The sequence below is a fragment of the Balearica regulorum genome, chromosome 2 (genome assembly GCF_011004875.1).
Source record: "Balearica regulorum gibbericeps isolate bBalReg1 chromosome 2, bBalReg1.pri, whole genome shotgun sequence".
NCBI lineage: Eukaryota > Metazoa > Chordata > Aves > Gruiformes > Gruidae > Balearica > Balearica regulorum.
Window position 1 is genome coordinate 56695241 of NC_046185.1, and position 15344 is coordinate 56710584.

The window sequence follows — 15344 nt, forward strand, 5'->3', positions numbered from 1 at the left end:
CCTTCAAGGCATACAGAGGCAGCACTGAAAATCCTCATTTGCTCTGAAACAAAGGAATAGTTCTATCTCATATTGCTCTACTAGTCATTTATTTGCACAACAGCAGAATGTACCTCCTACTGGACAACAGTTTGACCTGCACAAAAGCTGGTCCAAAGGAAATCAAAACAAAGAGAAGGACATCCAAGCTACCAGTTAAAACAATCAACAGTTTATATCTTGTCTGCCAGTTTCCTGTTGGGAGCATGTCATGCCCATCATCATGGTACTCAAGTCCCCTGCTATTTAAGTCCCTATCTTTTACCTCTTCCAAACAACTGCATACAATTAAGAATCACAGAAGGAGGCTGGAGTGAAGCAAAAGTCAGCTAGTGTGAGCAGGAAGTTCCTCTAAGGTACTTTTTTCTTCTCTACAAGTTCTTTACAGTCAAAGAAAGGTATCCACCCTCTCTCTGCACAGAACTTCTGCTTGTGGGCTTTTTGATTGCTTCCATGACTGACTGGGAATTCCACTTCCATCTTCAACCAAGCTGTTCTCCCTAGTCCTACCATGACAGGACACAAGCATTCACTGGACTGGGGGCCATGCTCAAGTTCTGCCCCTAACTGGTTATCTGGTAAACACAAAAACATCAAGTTCAAACTAGATATGCTTTAACCTTGAATTAACTGGGAGAGCATTATGAAGCAAGCAGCTGAAGCTCAAATGCTCCAAAGGCTTGTGCTAGCTTTGCAATGCTGATGTGACACCAGGAGTTATAACACATCAGCTACTAAACCAACAGCTCCACTTGAATCAAGCGTTGCTGCACCATGCAGTTACTTTGACTGGTTCAGTCACAGTAACTAGAATACACTTACTTGGGCTAAACTCTGCAGAGAAGGCAAGTTCAACAACTAGCACATCCACAATCTATAAAATATGGCTTTGCAACATAAATCACTTTGAACTTCCTAACTGTACTTCTCCTCTCTCCACTTAAACCCCAGACAATGCTCTTGAGATGTTGTTTGACAGCATTCAAAACTCTTGGTGGGATAAGCCTTCGTGTTTCCTGAGCATTCAGAAGCAGAAATTCTTTCTGCAACTCTTCACACTTTTTTTCCCTTCTGTAATTTTCCACACTTTTTCTGTCTGTGCTCAGTATAAAGTATAAAACTAGTCTATGGGAGAAGATTGAGCAGTAGAGAATGCACTGCATTCACTCCTAGAAAAAACTAAGAACAGCAATGGGTGTTAATTTCAATGTTATTTAAAATTGTTTCCTCTAAGAAAACATACACACAAGCAAACTTGCACAAGCAAGTATCCCTACAGACTAATCAAGCTATTCCTCCTGCAGGCTAGAGAGGAAGGAAAAGGTGGTCTCCCTTCCATTCAAATATTTGGGAACCATTCAGGCACTATGACAACAAGACAAAAAATACCTAAGCAAACTTTTTTATCAGAGAAAAACACTCCAACAGTCTGCATCAGCACTCATATAGAATGTCACTTTTATACATTAATATATTTAGCTTTTACAGAAATTGTATCTCAGAATAATGCATATTTATTGTATTATTTGCCTTCCATTTTTCTTTACCTTAAAAACAGTAAAAAACCCCACCAAACCAGTACTCTCAACTCTCAGTGCAGTCGTTCTGCTGTCGCAAATTAACATCCTTCACAAACATATTTTGACATTTCATTCAATCTGTACATTGGACAGGATTTTAACATCCTATTGCCAGAAAGAACCACAGTGTCCCACCCAAACCAAGAATAAGCCATATTCATTTTTCTTATGCTATACCTTCTAAAGCAGACAGAGAAGCCCTGATATTCTTAGTTCCTTTAGGGGTAGCTGTCCCTGCCTGGCTCTTCCAAAGACAGAATTGTTACTCCAGCTCTCAAAGCAGAAGCTATCCTTTCATCCAGTTCAGCTACTGTTACAAGTCATCTCTTGCAGCTACTACTCTTACAATGAAAACTTCCTGCCCACACAGAGGGAAAGTCTCTGCAACAAAAGACACACACAGGAAAGAGAGGCATTTTATCTTCTACACACTGTGATATGCCACCTCCACAATAGGTCAGCAGTCAAACAACTGCACGAACACCAAGGTTTCACTCTATCTTAAGCTTAAGATTTTCAAAATTTCCATCTCTTTCCTGACTCATTCACACCTTCCCTGTTTTGTTCCCCCAAGTGGGAGAGAAAGGCAGAAGGAGAATACCTGAAGCCCTAGGAGATCAATCAGGAGATAAAGATAATTTTAAAAAAAAAAACAAACCAGCAACCTTAATTGAGGATTATTGAGGACTCCTGCCAGAGACAGGAATATAAAAGGTGGCTGGTGAAAAGCACATTTCCACATCAGAAGTGATGCTACCACCCTTCTGAAGCTGAGAGCCTAGAAAATTACCTTTTCTTCAATCCTCTGTTAGGTCTAATGGAGAAAACATGTGCAGCTGCATGAAGAAGGTTCATTAGTCTATATCAAATCAAGCACAACCCTTTCCTCACATCATCTCCTTCTCTCTAGGATCCTACAAGGTTGCTCAAAAAAAAGGCACTAACCATTACCCACCTGAGACCATTAAAATCACAATTCTGTGGGGACACACCCATCCACCTGAGTCTCTCAGTTTCTATGAGGGTCAATCACCACATTAAAAGACAAAGAAATGAACTGAAGAGTCAGGAGAATTAAAACCTGATCTCCAGGGGAAGAAACAGACTTAACAAGTATGCTTCATTAGCATTAAAAACCAGTTATTAGATTCCCAACAGAACAGAATCTCAGTCACACCAGAGAACTGATTCTAAGCACTACAGAAAGTCTGCCATTAATTTCTGTTGTTATTTTCTGCAATGCAGACATTAAAGATTGCAGACTACTGAAATGCCAACCCAGTAACTCACACTATCTCAGTACTCTTTCACCAGAGCTAATACTCTGATGGAACCAAAAGTCAGTCCTACAACACGGCATTTGAACGTTATGTTGGAAATTTAGCTATACCCAAAGCTGGAATTAAGTCTAAGAAGTGACCTGACTTGCAGTCTATGCATAACAACAAACAGCATAACAAAATTTGCTCATTCTTGTTCTGTGGTAAAGGAACAATGGAACAACAGTGCCAAAGCTTCTGATATTACTATGTACAGCTGTGGGAAAGGTGAATTTTAACATACTGAATGCATGTTATCCCAGCATAATTCACTACAAGGAAATAAGAACTATAACACAGCATGAAGCTGTGGGAAACACAGGAAAACACAGACTGATTTTATTTAAAAAAAAAATAATCCCAACTTCTAAGTATTATAAAAAAAAGAAAAAACTTAAGAAAATAACAATTGAAATTAGCTTCTATTTGGGAAGAGACTTGTGTGCTACTCAAAGTCTAATAGAATAATTAAAGGCATTCAACCAACACAAGCTCACTGCTGTCCTGGTTTCAGCTGAGAGGATTGATTTTCTTCATAGTAGCTAGTGTGGGGATACATTTTGGATTTGTGCTGGAGACAGCATTGATAATATAGAGATGTTTTTGTTCTATGGACTTATTGTTGAGCAGTGTTTACACGGGGCCAAGGCCTTTTCTGCTTCTTGCACTGCCCTGCCAGCGGGATGGCTGGGGGTGGACGAGAAGTTGGGAGGAGACACAGACAGGACAGGTGACCCAAACTGACCAAAGGGATATTCCATACTATATGACGTCATGCTCAGTTTATAAGGAGCTTGGGGGAAGGGGGGGGGCGTCGGCGTTCGGAGCAATGGCGTTTGTCTTCCCAAGTAACCGTTACGCGTGACAGAGCCCTGCTTTCCTGGAGATGGCTGCACACCTGCCTGCCCATGGGAAGTGGTGAATGAATTTCTTGCTTTGCTTTGCTTGTGCGCGCGGCTTTTGCTTTACCTATTAAACTGTCTTTATCTCAACCCACGAGTTTTCTCACTTTAACTCTTCCAATTCTCTCCCCCATCCCGATGGGGAGGGAGTGAACGAGCGGCTGCGTGGTGCTCAGCTGCCCGCTGGGGTAAAACCACGACAACTGCTAATGTCAGATGATTTGCTGATCATCTGGAATAAGAACATATCAAAGATAAACCAGCTTGACACCAGTATATGCACAAATAATGTTTTCCTCAGCTCAGCTAAATAACTAGTTCACTCACAGTTAAGAAGCCCACTGGAAAGAGAAGCTAGAAATACCTGTCCTCTCTTTCCAATCAGTGAAAAAGAAATCAATACTAAAACCAGAGGTATATTATAGCTACTGTATTTTTTTAATCTTTAAAACTGTTTAATCCATGAGTAAAATCCAACCAGTAACACTAGATTTGCTAATTGTGAAAACTATCTTATTGCTAAATCTTAAATCTATCTTACTGTTAGACTCTTATGCTAAGGAAAACAAGTTTACACATATATAGATACACATGCATGTATCTATAAAAATTAATTTAAGTTCTAAACTAGAACTGTCCAAACTATGCTTAGACATTAAAATACCATTTTCTGCATTTTTATTTAAAACATCTGAACACTAAGTGTAGAGAAAAAGGTCATTATCACTCACATTTTTCAACACGACAAAAGGTAAGTAAAGCATCAGAATCTGAATGTTAAGCTACACAGCCACCAAAGCACATATATAGTACTTGCAACTATCAAAAATCCAAAAATTGTATGTAAATGCAGCTGCCAGATTTCAGTAATAAACTTTTACAAAACACACAAATGCAAAACAGTATTAAAATCAGTTATTAGATCAAAATTTCTTTTCTCTCCTGATTTAAATCACAATTAAAACTAAGTTAAATAAAGCTATCCTCCTTCACAATTTGAGTTCTAATTAGAGATGGCTCTATTTTTCAGAATACACATCCTGCACACATCAGTGGACAGACTGAAAGAAGTCAACATCATAGTACATTTGATTGCATTTATCTGTACTGACCAGTTCAGTCTTCAGAAACATCCGGGGGGAAGGGGGTTTGGAACACACTAGCAAGAGTCATAAAGAACACGTTACTTATCACCAGAAATATATAATTCTACAACCCCCATGTTTGCTTTTCAACCATTTTTGTTACTTATTTTCTTTTCTGTTCTATACTTAGCTTATACAGTTACATTATTCTATTTTGATTCTGTATGCACAAAACAAAGACTTTAACAACAGTCAAATTTTCACAAGGAAGCCAATAGTCCAGGTAGTGTTATGAGTAACTGGCACTGAGCCACTACCTTAATTTTGTCGCCTTAGAGTGGCCAGATGGGATGGGGAATCTTCTGCAGGCTTCCAATTTGAATTTTCACCCTCTTGCCTTTAGCATAGGTGTTGTGGGCTTTTTTTCCCTCCTTTAATGGATATCATGCAAGGATTCTTGCTAGGTTCACCTTCACACAAGTAAAATGTGTTATTTGTTTGGGGGTTTAGAGTCATTAACAAAGTTGCCTTTCACAATAAGAACTTACATTTAGGAATTAAATTTATTTTATAGCCTTCTGCTTTCTGAATGTTCAGCCAGGGGTTTTTTTGGGAGGGTGGGGGGGTGAGGTTTTTTTGTTTTGGTTTGGTTTTTTTTACGTCAAACTACCGAACAAGGAAAAGCCACTGGCTGAATATGGAAGAACCAGAATTTCTTTAATTATTACCACAGCCCTTTGACATCAGGAGCTACCTCTACAGAAGCAAAATATTAGCTAAAATTAAAGTATTGAAATACCACACACCAAGCTACATAAAAGCAATCATCTGTGTGATGTACCATCAGGTGTAAGTATGCATTCACCTGGAAAAAAAAATCAGAGCATTCCAGTGGTTACCAAGCAACCAACAGCAGAAAATAATATGAAGCTTTCAAAATAGAAATGCAAACCAAAGCTGAAATTAATTATTTAAAAGTCAATCCAGCTGGTTTATCAACCACTCTCTAAAAGCCTTTCTTTTAAAAGCTTCTGTTTAATCTCTGACCTCTTAAACAAATAAACCAAAGGCAATTTTTAAATAGGTGCCTTCCACAGCATATATTCTGAAGGTCTCCCACTACTCCAAAAGCTGATTAGTACTCTCTGTTGAAATCTAGAAATATTCCATTTAACCTAAACATTTATCAAGTTCTCTTTGGGAAAAGGCAAATTTTCTTTTTACAAGCAACTATTAAAACAGTACTCCAAAGATATAATAATTTACTGTTTTATATTTCAGGTTAATTAGCATCCAATGAGTTGGCACAATAAATGAGGGTAGGCACAAATTGTACAGTTGTACAAGCTGATGATTAAACTCCAACATTCCAGTAAAATACGTAATTCCAGAGACCTTGAAGACAATGATCATAAACAGCTGTTCTTAATTCTTATCTAAAAAAGATACAAGAAGCTTGGTTCATTACTTTTAGTAACTGTGCTTTGTTGTTTGCTCAACTCCAGGACTTTCTCCTACTGCTTTAGAACATGACCAATAAAAGGTATCTTAGTCACCTTAATGATTCTTTCATTTTCTTTTGTACTTTTATTGTAGCAGAAAATGGTGAATCACATTGTAGATTCTCATTATCAAAAAAACCCAATTTTGTGATTCAGAATCAAACATAGACTCATTTATGAGCTACAAAGGAACGCCTAATCTAGTAAAGTGTCCTAAACCATATGCCTAATCAGAAATCTGGCTTCAGATGTCCAATCCAGATCTTTATACATGCACCTAGTCTTAATCACTCCTGGTTTCTCCAGCGTACCTCATAGATGGTTTGCTATTGCTTGATACCAAATCAATTAAAGGCCCAAAGATTAACTGAAAACTACATAGTTCACTTTTCAAAACAGCCAATCAACTGATCCCATCTCAGACTTTTCTTATAATTCGTATTATTTTATATTTCTCTAATCTCTCCTCCTAAATTACATCATCAGGACTACAGGTAGGCCTGCACGTCTTTTTCCTTGTTTGTCCTTTTTTATAGTTTAGCACATTTAATAGACATTAAAAAGACTGCAGCTGCAGAATCACACATGCATAGAAGCTGCCAGCACATCCAGTGTTCTCACTGTTGTATTGTACTACTTCAGGAATACACCTCTAAACCAGTGTCTAACTCTACTGCTCAAAAGAGCTGTAAATATTTCAAATAGTTACAACAGAGAGGTACCATAGGGTGGGGTTCAGGCTTGGCACAATCAGGCAAAAATTGTGGCTTGGGGGGGGGTTTGTGGGTTTTTGTTTGTTTGTTTTGGTGGTTTGGTTTTTTTTAATTGTCTGTTTCATATGTGCAACCATGAAATGTAATCCCAAATACAGCATCAGCTTGGAACGCTTTCATAAATTGCATAAGACTTCTTGTAAGCGGGTACAAAACATAGTTATTTCAAAGAAATACCACTGCACAAGAAACAGTGCTTTTGACTAGATATGTACAGTCTCCCTGGTCTGTACTATTTTTCTTTAGCTCAAACCCACCTCACAAGAACAAAACCACATAAAATTGAGATCCATAAAAGGCATTTTGTAACTGAACTATGTCCAGACAGCACACATTGATTCATATAGACTCCTCTTTTTCTCTTAAAATAATATACCTAAGTATTGAGCTATTCACTTTTATCTACTTCCATCAAAACCTCAGTAATTTTTAATGAGGTTTCAAATTTTTAAATTTCTATGGCTCCTGCCTTCAGGATGCTCTCATCTGGATTGAGTCACATCTCCACATATGTATTATGCTTTTAAAGACAAGACCATAACACTCAAATCATCACCAGAAACCCATGGGTTCAGAATCATCTCTCTAATGACTACACTCATATCTTACTTCAACTGCTGTCAAGAAAAATCATAATCTAAGTGGAAATTTAAGACCGGACTTTTTTTCTTTTTAAAGCATGTCTCTTCTGAGAAAGTCCTCTTGTAATCACACCAAGTTTTCAAACAGCTATGCCATCAATCTCAATATCGAGCAAGCAGAATTGAAAAAAAAAATTAATAAAGCCTTAGAGAAAGGCTGCCTCTTTGTGCAAGGCAACACACAATAAAAGCCTTTTAAACGTCAGATCACAAAACTGAAAAAGATGTAAAATGTTTACAGTTAAATTTTGAAAAGTCAAAAATAACACTCCCTTAAAAAAGGTAAGACATAAAATGAAAGCTTTTTTTTCTCCTGCAATCTAGCCCTGGTGAGCGGATCGCTGTGCAGACTGCGCATCAGACAAAATACCTTCAGACAGCGACAAGGGCCCACACGCCCACGGCTGACTGCAAGGCAGACGCCTGCGTTACCAGCTGCCTCCGCCTCCATTTTCACTTTCCGCCCAAAATTTATCCTTCTCTGCTTCCAAGAAGCTCCCTCGGTATTGACATTACCAACAGACGCCTTCTCACCTGAGTAACATTTTACAGTCTGCCCAGCCAGGCTTCATACCCCTGAGTTAGTAATTTTGCACCAGAGCCACATTCTGCAATTTGCACCCTGACATTAACTCTTTTCCACACATCTCTCCAGCAGGGTCAGGAAGAGGGGGCCTGAGGGGGGGGGGGGGAGGAGGGGGGGAGGACACAAAAAAAATATATATATAAAAATATATAGATATAAAAGGAACGAGCAACCCACACGCTGCAGCCTCTGACCCGGCAGGTTTCTCCTCCCCGGAGGCGTCCCCCCGCGCCCAGGCCATGAGGGGACGACTCCCCTCGGCGGCCCGCAGGCTGCCACACCTCCCGGCGGGACGGCCGGCCTCCCGCCCGCCCTCGGCTGCCGTTAACGGAACCCCCGTAACCACCCTCCCCCCCCCCACCCCACCCCCGCGCGCTTCCCGCCGGCCAACGCACCCCGCTGCGTGCCGCCGCCGCCGCTCCCCCGCGGGAAAGCCCGGCGGAGCCCAGCCTGCCCCACGCGCGCCCGGGTTCGTGTCATGTACACAGGGAAGCGCGGAGCATGGCCTCCTCTCCTTCCTTCCCCCCCCGCCTCCCACAATGCACCGTGGGCGCTCCCCTCTGAAGCCACTTCCTCGCCCGAAAGCCGCCCCGCGCCGCCGCCCCCCCGGCCCCACTCACATCCGTCGATCTCCTCCTGCAGATCCTCCTGGAGCAGCGACAGATCTGCGGGAGACACACCATGTGCCAACGCGCCCGGCCCGCTCCCCCCGTCAACCCCAACCACGCGTGACCCGGCCCACCCGCGGGGTCGCCCCCCACCGCCGGTAGCGGGCACCGCAGGCTGCACCCCGACGCCTTCCCGACCCGACACCGCAGCCCCCCGCGCTCCGAGCCGGACAGCAGCGGGAAGCGCTTCCGAAGCCGGGGCGGGGGAAAAGGAGGGGGGGGGGGGAAAGGAGGGCTGGCGCCTCACCAGGGAGGCGGCGTGTGCGGAAAGGGGCAGGGGGGGCGCTACCTACCCGCCATCTTGCTGCGGCCCCCGCGGGGCGCCGGACTACTTGTAACCCACGGCCGAACGGCGAAGGGGGGTGGCGGGAGGGGGCAGGCCCCGCGCGGTCCAGGCCCCGGGCCCGGCGGCGTCTCCCCGCGTCCCCGGGAGAGTCGTGCAGGGAGGGAGGGAGGGAGGAGGGAGCGGGCGGGCGGGCGGAGGAAGGCGGGAGGAGGGGTCTAGGCCGGACACGCTGCCCCCGCCTCCACCCGGCGGAGCTGCGCCCGCTCGCACAGGCGGCCTGCGCCTCCCCGCCCCTCGCTCTGATTCACGCCCGGAGCCGCCCGACTCTGCCCTGCCCGCGGGCGGCGAAGCCGGCGACCGCCAGGACACGGTCGCAGACCCTAGCCCGCTCACCTAGCCTCGCCGCTCGCCCCCCGGCCGCCGCCATCTCGGGGCTTTGGCTCCTCCTGCCGCCCGCCGAGGGGCGGGAAGGGCAGCGGGGCTGAGGCAGGGCCCCACCGCGCTCCCGGCCCTGCCTTGAAAGGCCCCGTTTTGGGCGTTGTGGGGTCACCCGGAGATAAGGGTCCCCGCCGCGTGTCCGCGCCGTGAAAGTCCTCCTCACCTTGGGCTGCATGGGATCGCTTCCAGAGGACAGGGGCCTCGGCGAGGCAGCGGGGCCGCAGCAACCCCTGTCTCGGCTGTTGTGGGATCCCCTGGAGAGAAGGGAGCCCTGAGAGGTGGCCGTGCCACCACCACGCCACCCCGGAGCACCCTCCTCCTGGGAGCTGCCGAGATTCAGCAGCTGAGAACCCGTGGCTTAAAACCACGGGATGTTCTCTGCTTCGCTGCTGTGTGTTCTGGCTTTTGTTTTTAAAATACGGGACTTAGTTGTACATATATGCAAAGGTATCCATTGTTTTCTGCTTTTCTTGGCTGTACCTTACGGTCAGTGCTGATGGTGGTTGTCATTTTAACTGTTTTGATAGATTTTCCACTGAAAATTGGAAGATGAAAACTGTTGGATAAAACAAATGCTCTAATTAGTTGATACCCAGAGCACTTTACAAAGGAAAGGACCATTACTGGTATGGCTACTACCTGGGAATCTTGCCTGAGTCTTCCACAGTCTTATTTTTATCTCAGTAATAATTGATGCAGTTGTTAACACACAAAAAAGTAAAATAAGTTCTTTTTACTCAGTTCTTCAAAGAAAGGATGCATTTTCAGTAGCTCTGTTTTTAACTGAATGTTTGACAGCATGTCTTGTAACCTGCCTTTTAACATCACACGGTTGTTTCTATTTTGTAAGTTGGGCAAGAATTAAATCTATGTAGTTATTCATTCTCTTTGCCATAGTGGCTGAAAATGTGTAATCTTCCTTTAAAATGCATACATCCCTTTCCTTACAGACCTATAGAACAAGCTCTGCCCTGTTTCATACCCATTCAATCTTTAGACAAGTCAAAAGGGCCTACTGGATACTGCTTATCCAACGCTTGCTTTTATTCAGATACATAACCTCCAAATCTGAGTAAATCAAGTAAATTCACCATGACTAAGTTATATGAACCATGCTATTCTCTGCCAGTGTAATTTAAGAGGAGATTCAGGGAAAATATTTGACATCACAAGTCGCTGGCAATGCTGGTAGTAATAGCAATAGACCTAGAACAGAAAAATAAAGTGTACTTGAAGATCCCATTTTTATTATCTCTATTACCGCAAGTTATTTCCAGGAAGTTTTCTCTCATCTCCTCTCTGCATCCTTCACTGCAATCAAAGCCCAGTTTTGCTTCCTCTGAATTCAATAGCAACAGCCTAGAAATGTGATGTGCTTTGTTTTACTGAAAGAATTGAGGTGTTTGGTTCCTTTTTCCAACTCTACAAAGAGGCACTAATGCACACTAACCATAGTTTACTGTGGTCTGAGAGCATCAACACTGCCTTGGCCATTATTGTTATCATCAAAATGAGAAATGGAACTTAATGAGATATCATCTACAACAACTGGTTTTATAATTTGGAATACACCAGGATTACTGTTCTTAAAAGTGCATAATTATTGTCAATTAATTATTGCCCCATGTGTAATAGCCTCTAGAGTATTTAGGATTTTTTTATTTCTATGTACGTATTTGTTTAAAGGGAGATAGTACAATTTATGTAATAAACCAAGCTAAAATGATGATTGCAAGGGATCATACTTAACATAAATACATACAAATTAACTTTGGGTCCTCCTACGTGCATGTGATCTTGTCAAGTGGTGGTTAGTTCATTCTTTGTAAGCAGGACCGTGTGGGATTTAAATAGCACAGATAACAAGGATCAGTGTGATTTAGCCTTACCAGACAAATTATAATTGTTCAGGTATTGCTTTTTTTTTTTTTGCTACATGTTACCGGTAGAACATCAAACTGTGTTCCTCAGGTGCAGTTGGTCCCAGCACCATCGCTAGCAGCCATCAGGAAAGGTGTTTACCTCTGTGAGCAGCAACTGTGGCAAAACCTTTGGCTTATACAGTGGCACACATATGGAGGGGAAAAAATAATAATAAAATTTTATTATTTGGCTTCATGCCAACACACAATGCAAAATTCCACTTAATGAATAAGTAACTCGATATTCCTAAACTTCTTGGCCTTAGTATATCCCCAGGCACTCCTTAAGGGCCTCATCCAAAGTTCAAGTTGATGGTAAGATTCTCTGCCACTGGTCAGAAGCAAGGTAGACAGGGACCCTCTAAATGTAGGAGCGGTGCTGACTCTTTCAGACAGCGTGATGAGCTGCCATTCTAAATTAACATACCTAATTATGAAAGAAAATGTTCATAACAGACTTGTTTTATTAGATGAGACTTGTTAAGGAACAAGTGATATAGCACCTGCCAAAACATTCTAGCAGATTTTGTGCCGGAGTTCTCATGGTCAGAGTACCCCTACAGGCACTGGGAAGTAAAAAAGAAATAGATAAACTCACGTTCACACGCTCTATCTCATGGAAAAACACACTACAAAGGGTGGAAGCCAAGGCTATGGATGGAAGGATACGAACGGAAGACTCCTTGGCATGATGCTTTGCATGTGATAAAAGACACTTGTGTTGCTATCTATCTACATGATGTATCTCTAAGAAGTCCATAGCAATCAGCAAGACATTATAGTATTTACATAAAGTACCACATAAATCCTTTCAAACCTACACAAGTGACTGAGTTAGACACGAGATACCCAACATATATCTAGACATATTTGCAACTTGTTATTCTGTAGCTGGATGAGTGACATTTCTTCAGTCTAAACCACTCGAAGGTATAAGGACCACAGGCTCAAAAACCCTGCAGCCCCAAGAACTCACCCATATTATCTTATTATCTATCATATTATTATCTATTTTCTCTCATTTGCTTTGAAGAAGCAAGTCTGATCAGATGATAATGCCACCTAATGTCCACATATTAACCAGTTTTGCATTTCTCCCAGGCTACCCTTCGTGTGTGGGAAGAGCTTCCCATAAATATCTGTGCAGCCTTCTCGCTGTCCTCCTTCGGATTCCTTTGCAAAACTCTTTTCCTGTAAAGCCTACCAAAAAATGTATCGAGGTTAGATTGCTGGTGCAGCAAGGCAAGTGCTTATCCTCTTGAGTAATACTGATTCATAGTTTTCTTGTCCACCCCCAGGATTCTGTCTGCACGCATATGTTGTGCTTGATGGTTAAACTATACACTCTTCACTTTTTAGACCATCTTTTTCTTCTTTAGAGTGCTTAACCAAAATTGGCCCATGACTAAATATATGGATTAAGATACATGTAGACACATGCCTGTAATATGTATGGATACACACGAAAACCTGATGGCTGAAGCCTGGGACACAGTTGATTTGCATTTGAAAATATAGTAAAGCATTTCTGCTGAATAGAGGTGTTCATCATAAAACCTTTCCTTTCTTCTTTCCCTTTTCCTTCCTTCTCTCCTTCCCCTCCCTTTCCCTATTCCTGTTCTTTTTTTCCCCTCCAATAAAAATACTGGAGGGGTTTTTTGATACATCCCTTGTGGTTGTGAAAGTTTTTGACCATGTGGCACTCAGTTTTATTTAATTTTCCCTGTTTCCTGGGTAAGAGCTTGAGCTGGTGACTCCCTGTGAACCTTAACATCAGAGGCCAGCTGCCACTGCTCCCAGAGAAGGCCTCACAGAAGGATTATAAACACATTAGTTTGCCAACCATGAATAAATTAACACCTAAATTTGCTGACAAAGAAAGAGCTTGGTTAATACAAAGTTAAGTTTGCCTTGTGGGTTCCTCATGTCATTCCAGGACAGCAAGAAATTCAGTGGCAAGTCCAAGTGATGCTCAAACCCCTGAAAACTAGGAAATACCCACCTGAGGTATATTCTGGTGCAACATTAAGGCTGCACCTGGAGCTCGCAGTGGCCCTTGGCATTAATTTGCAAGCAAATCTATGGCACTAATGGTGTGAAGATGGAAGCTGTGTGAGCAAAAGGGAGAGAGGCATGCAAATCCAAAGACAAGTCTTGATGCCTCGTTTTGTGATTAAGACCACTACCAGTGGTGATATCCCCAACTCCATTGGCTACAGACACTGCGTGAGGGTGGTCTGTAACCTTTATAGTGGGCAGGTGAAAGTCTCTGTCAGTATTTGGTCCTGTAGGTGCTCAAGCTCACTGTGAAAGAGGACAAAGAATTAATGTATCAGAGGCTGTTTCAGGGAGCTGGGTCTCAGTGTTTGAGTACAGGATTCCTCATTTAGTAGCATTTGCCTGGACACGGGTTTTCCTTTAAGAGAGCTGTGCTGCAGCTCTGAGATGCTCTGCTTCAGGAATCCTGTGTCATGCATATGTATGCTACAGGAAGACTGAATCACTGATCAAACAAGGCAGAGTTCAGGTTGTACCGATGTACCTTAGCCCTGGATTTCCTGGTTCTCTGAGGTTTGTGTCTCACTGACATACTGGAAGGAAGCAAGACTGGGCAACCAAAAACTGAATATTTTCCTCACTGACTTGCCTGTTGAATTCTTTTTTGTTTGTTTTGAGCAGAGAGAAAAAAAATCTGCTTTTTGTCTATTTCAAGACATTACAGCAACCACATATATGTGCAGCTGGGATACTATTGTAGTAGATACCGATATTCCCCAACCCTTCATCCCAGATCTCCAAATAATTTTGAAAGGAAGTAAATGTCATTATTCTCGTCTAACACGTAAAGAAACAGAGAACAAAAGGAGAAAAGTGATGTGCCTGATACTGCTTGAGGCCTGAGATGGAAAATAGTGAATAAAATAAAACACACCCAAAAAAAAATCTTCTGTGCTATTTTTCACTAGCTGATGCCTTTACATATATGACAGGTAGGAATCTAACGCATGATTCCTAACGTGCCAGCTCTGCATTGTATGCCAGGCCAGACCCTGCCTCCCTGCTAGACTTGCCCTTGAGTCAGCCAGGCTTTCCAGCCTTTCCTCAGCCCACGCAGTCTTCCTTCCCCACCCAACCAGTCCCTACCTGGCAATACCTACCCTGATTTTCAGATTAATATATTTGCATTTATTCACTCCTTCATTTCCTGGTCTACTGAGTTTAAATTTGCATCTCTCTAAGTCTGCATAGATACTGGCACATACAATCAGTTCACACTCTTCTCCTGCCGAGTCAGAGATGAATTATTCAGATCCCAGAACGCATCCCAGAGGGACAAATGGGACTGAATTACCACTACCACCAAACCTGCTTTTCCTTTCAGCAGTTGTCCTCCAACATCAGTTTCACATCCTTCCAACTGGTACTTCCTATGATCCTGTCTCTTCTTACTATAGCACCAGCTCTCCCACCCTTTTGCTCTTCCATCCTGAACTCCTCTCAGCAAGATTTTTTCATCGACAATTTTTGAACCTTCTTACTGTTTTCTTGTACTCACATTGCATTTTTCCAAAGTAAAATAGAAACAAACCCCAAATCCTGGCA

General features: G+C 42.7%; 1 protein-coding gene across 7 annotated transcripts in view; it reads right to left on the reverse strand.

Annotated features, from left to right (window-relative positions):
• The window catches only part of PPP4R1 (protein phosphatase 4 regulatory subunit 1), a 69623-nt gene extending 60069 nt beyond the window's left edge, over positions 1-9554 (reverse strand). Inside the window, exons 1-2 of one of the 7 annotated variants that reach the window (XM_075744434.1) lie at positions 9389-9554; positions 9048-9092 (exon numbers count right to left, since the gene is read on the reverse strand). In XM_075744434.1, coding sequence (XP_075600549.1) covers positions 9048-9092; positions 9389-9395 — 52 coding nt within the window. In that variant the 5' untranslated portion in view covers positions 9396-9554. Of the gene's footprint in view, positions 1-8375; positions 8517-9047; positions 9093-9388 lie in introns of those variants that run through there. The other 6 variants (XM_075744425.1, XM_075744433.1, XM_075744431.1 and 3 more) reach the window with 6 other exon arrangements.
• Positions 9555-15344: the final 5790 nt, after the last annotated feature.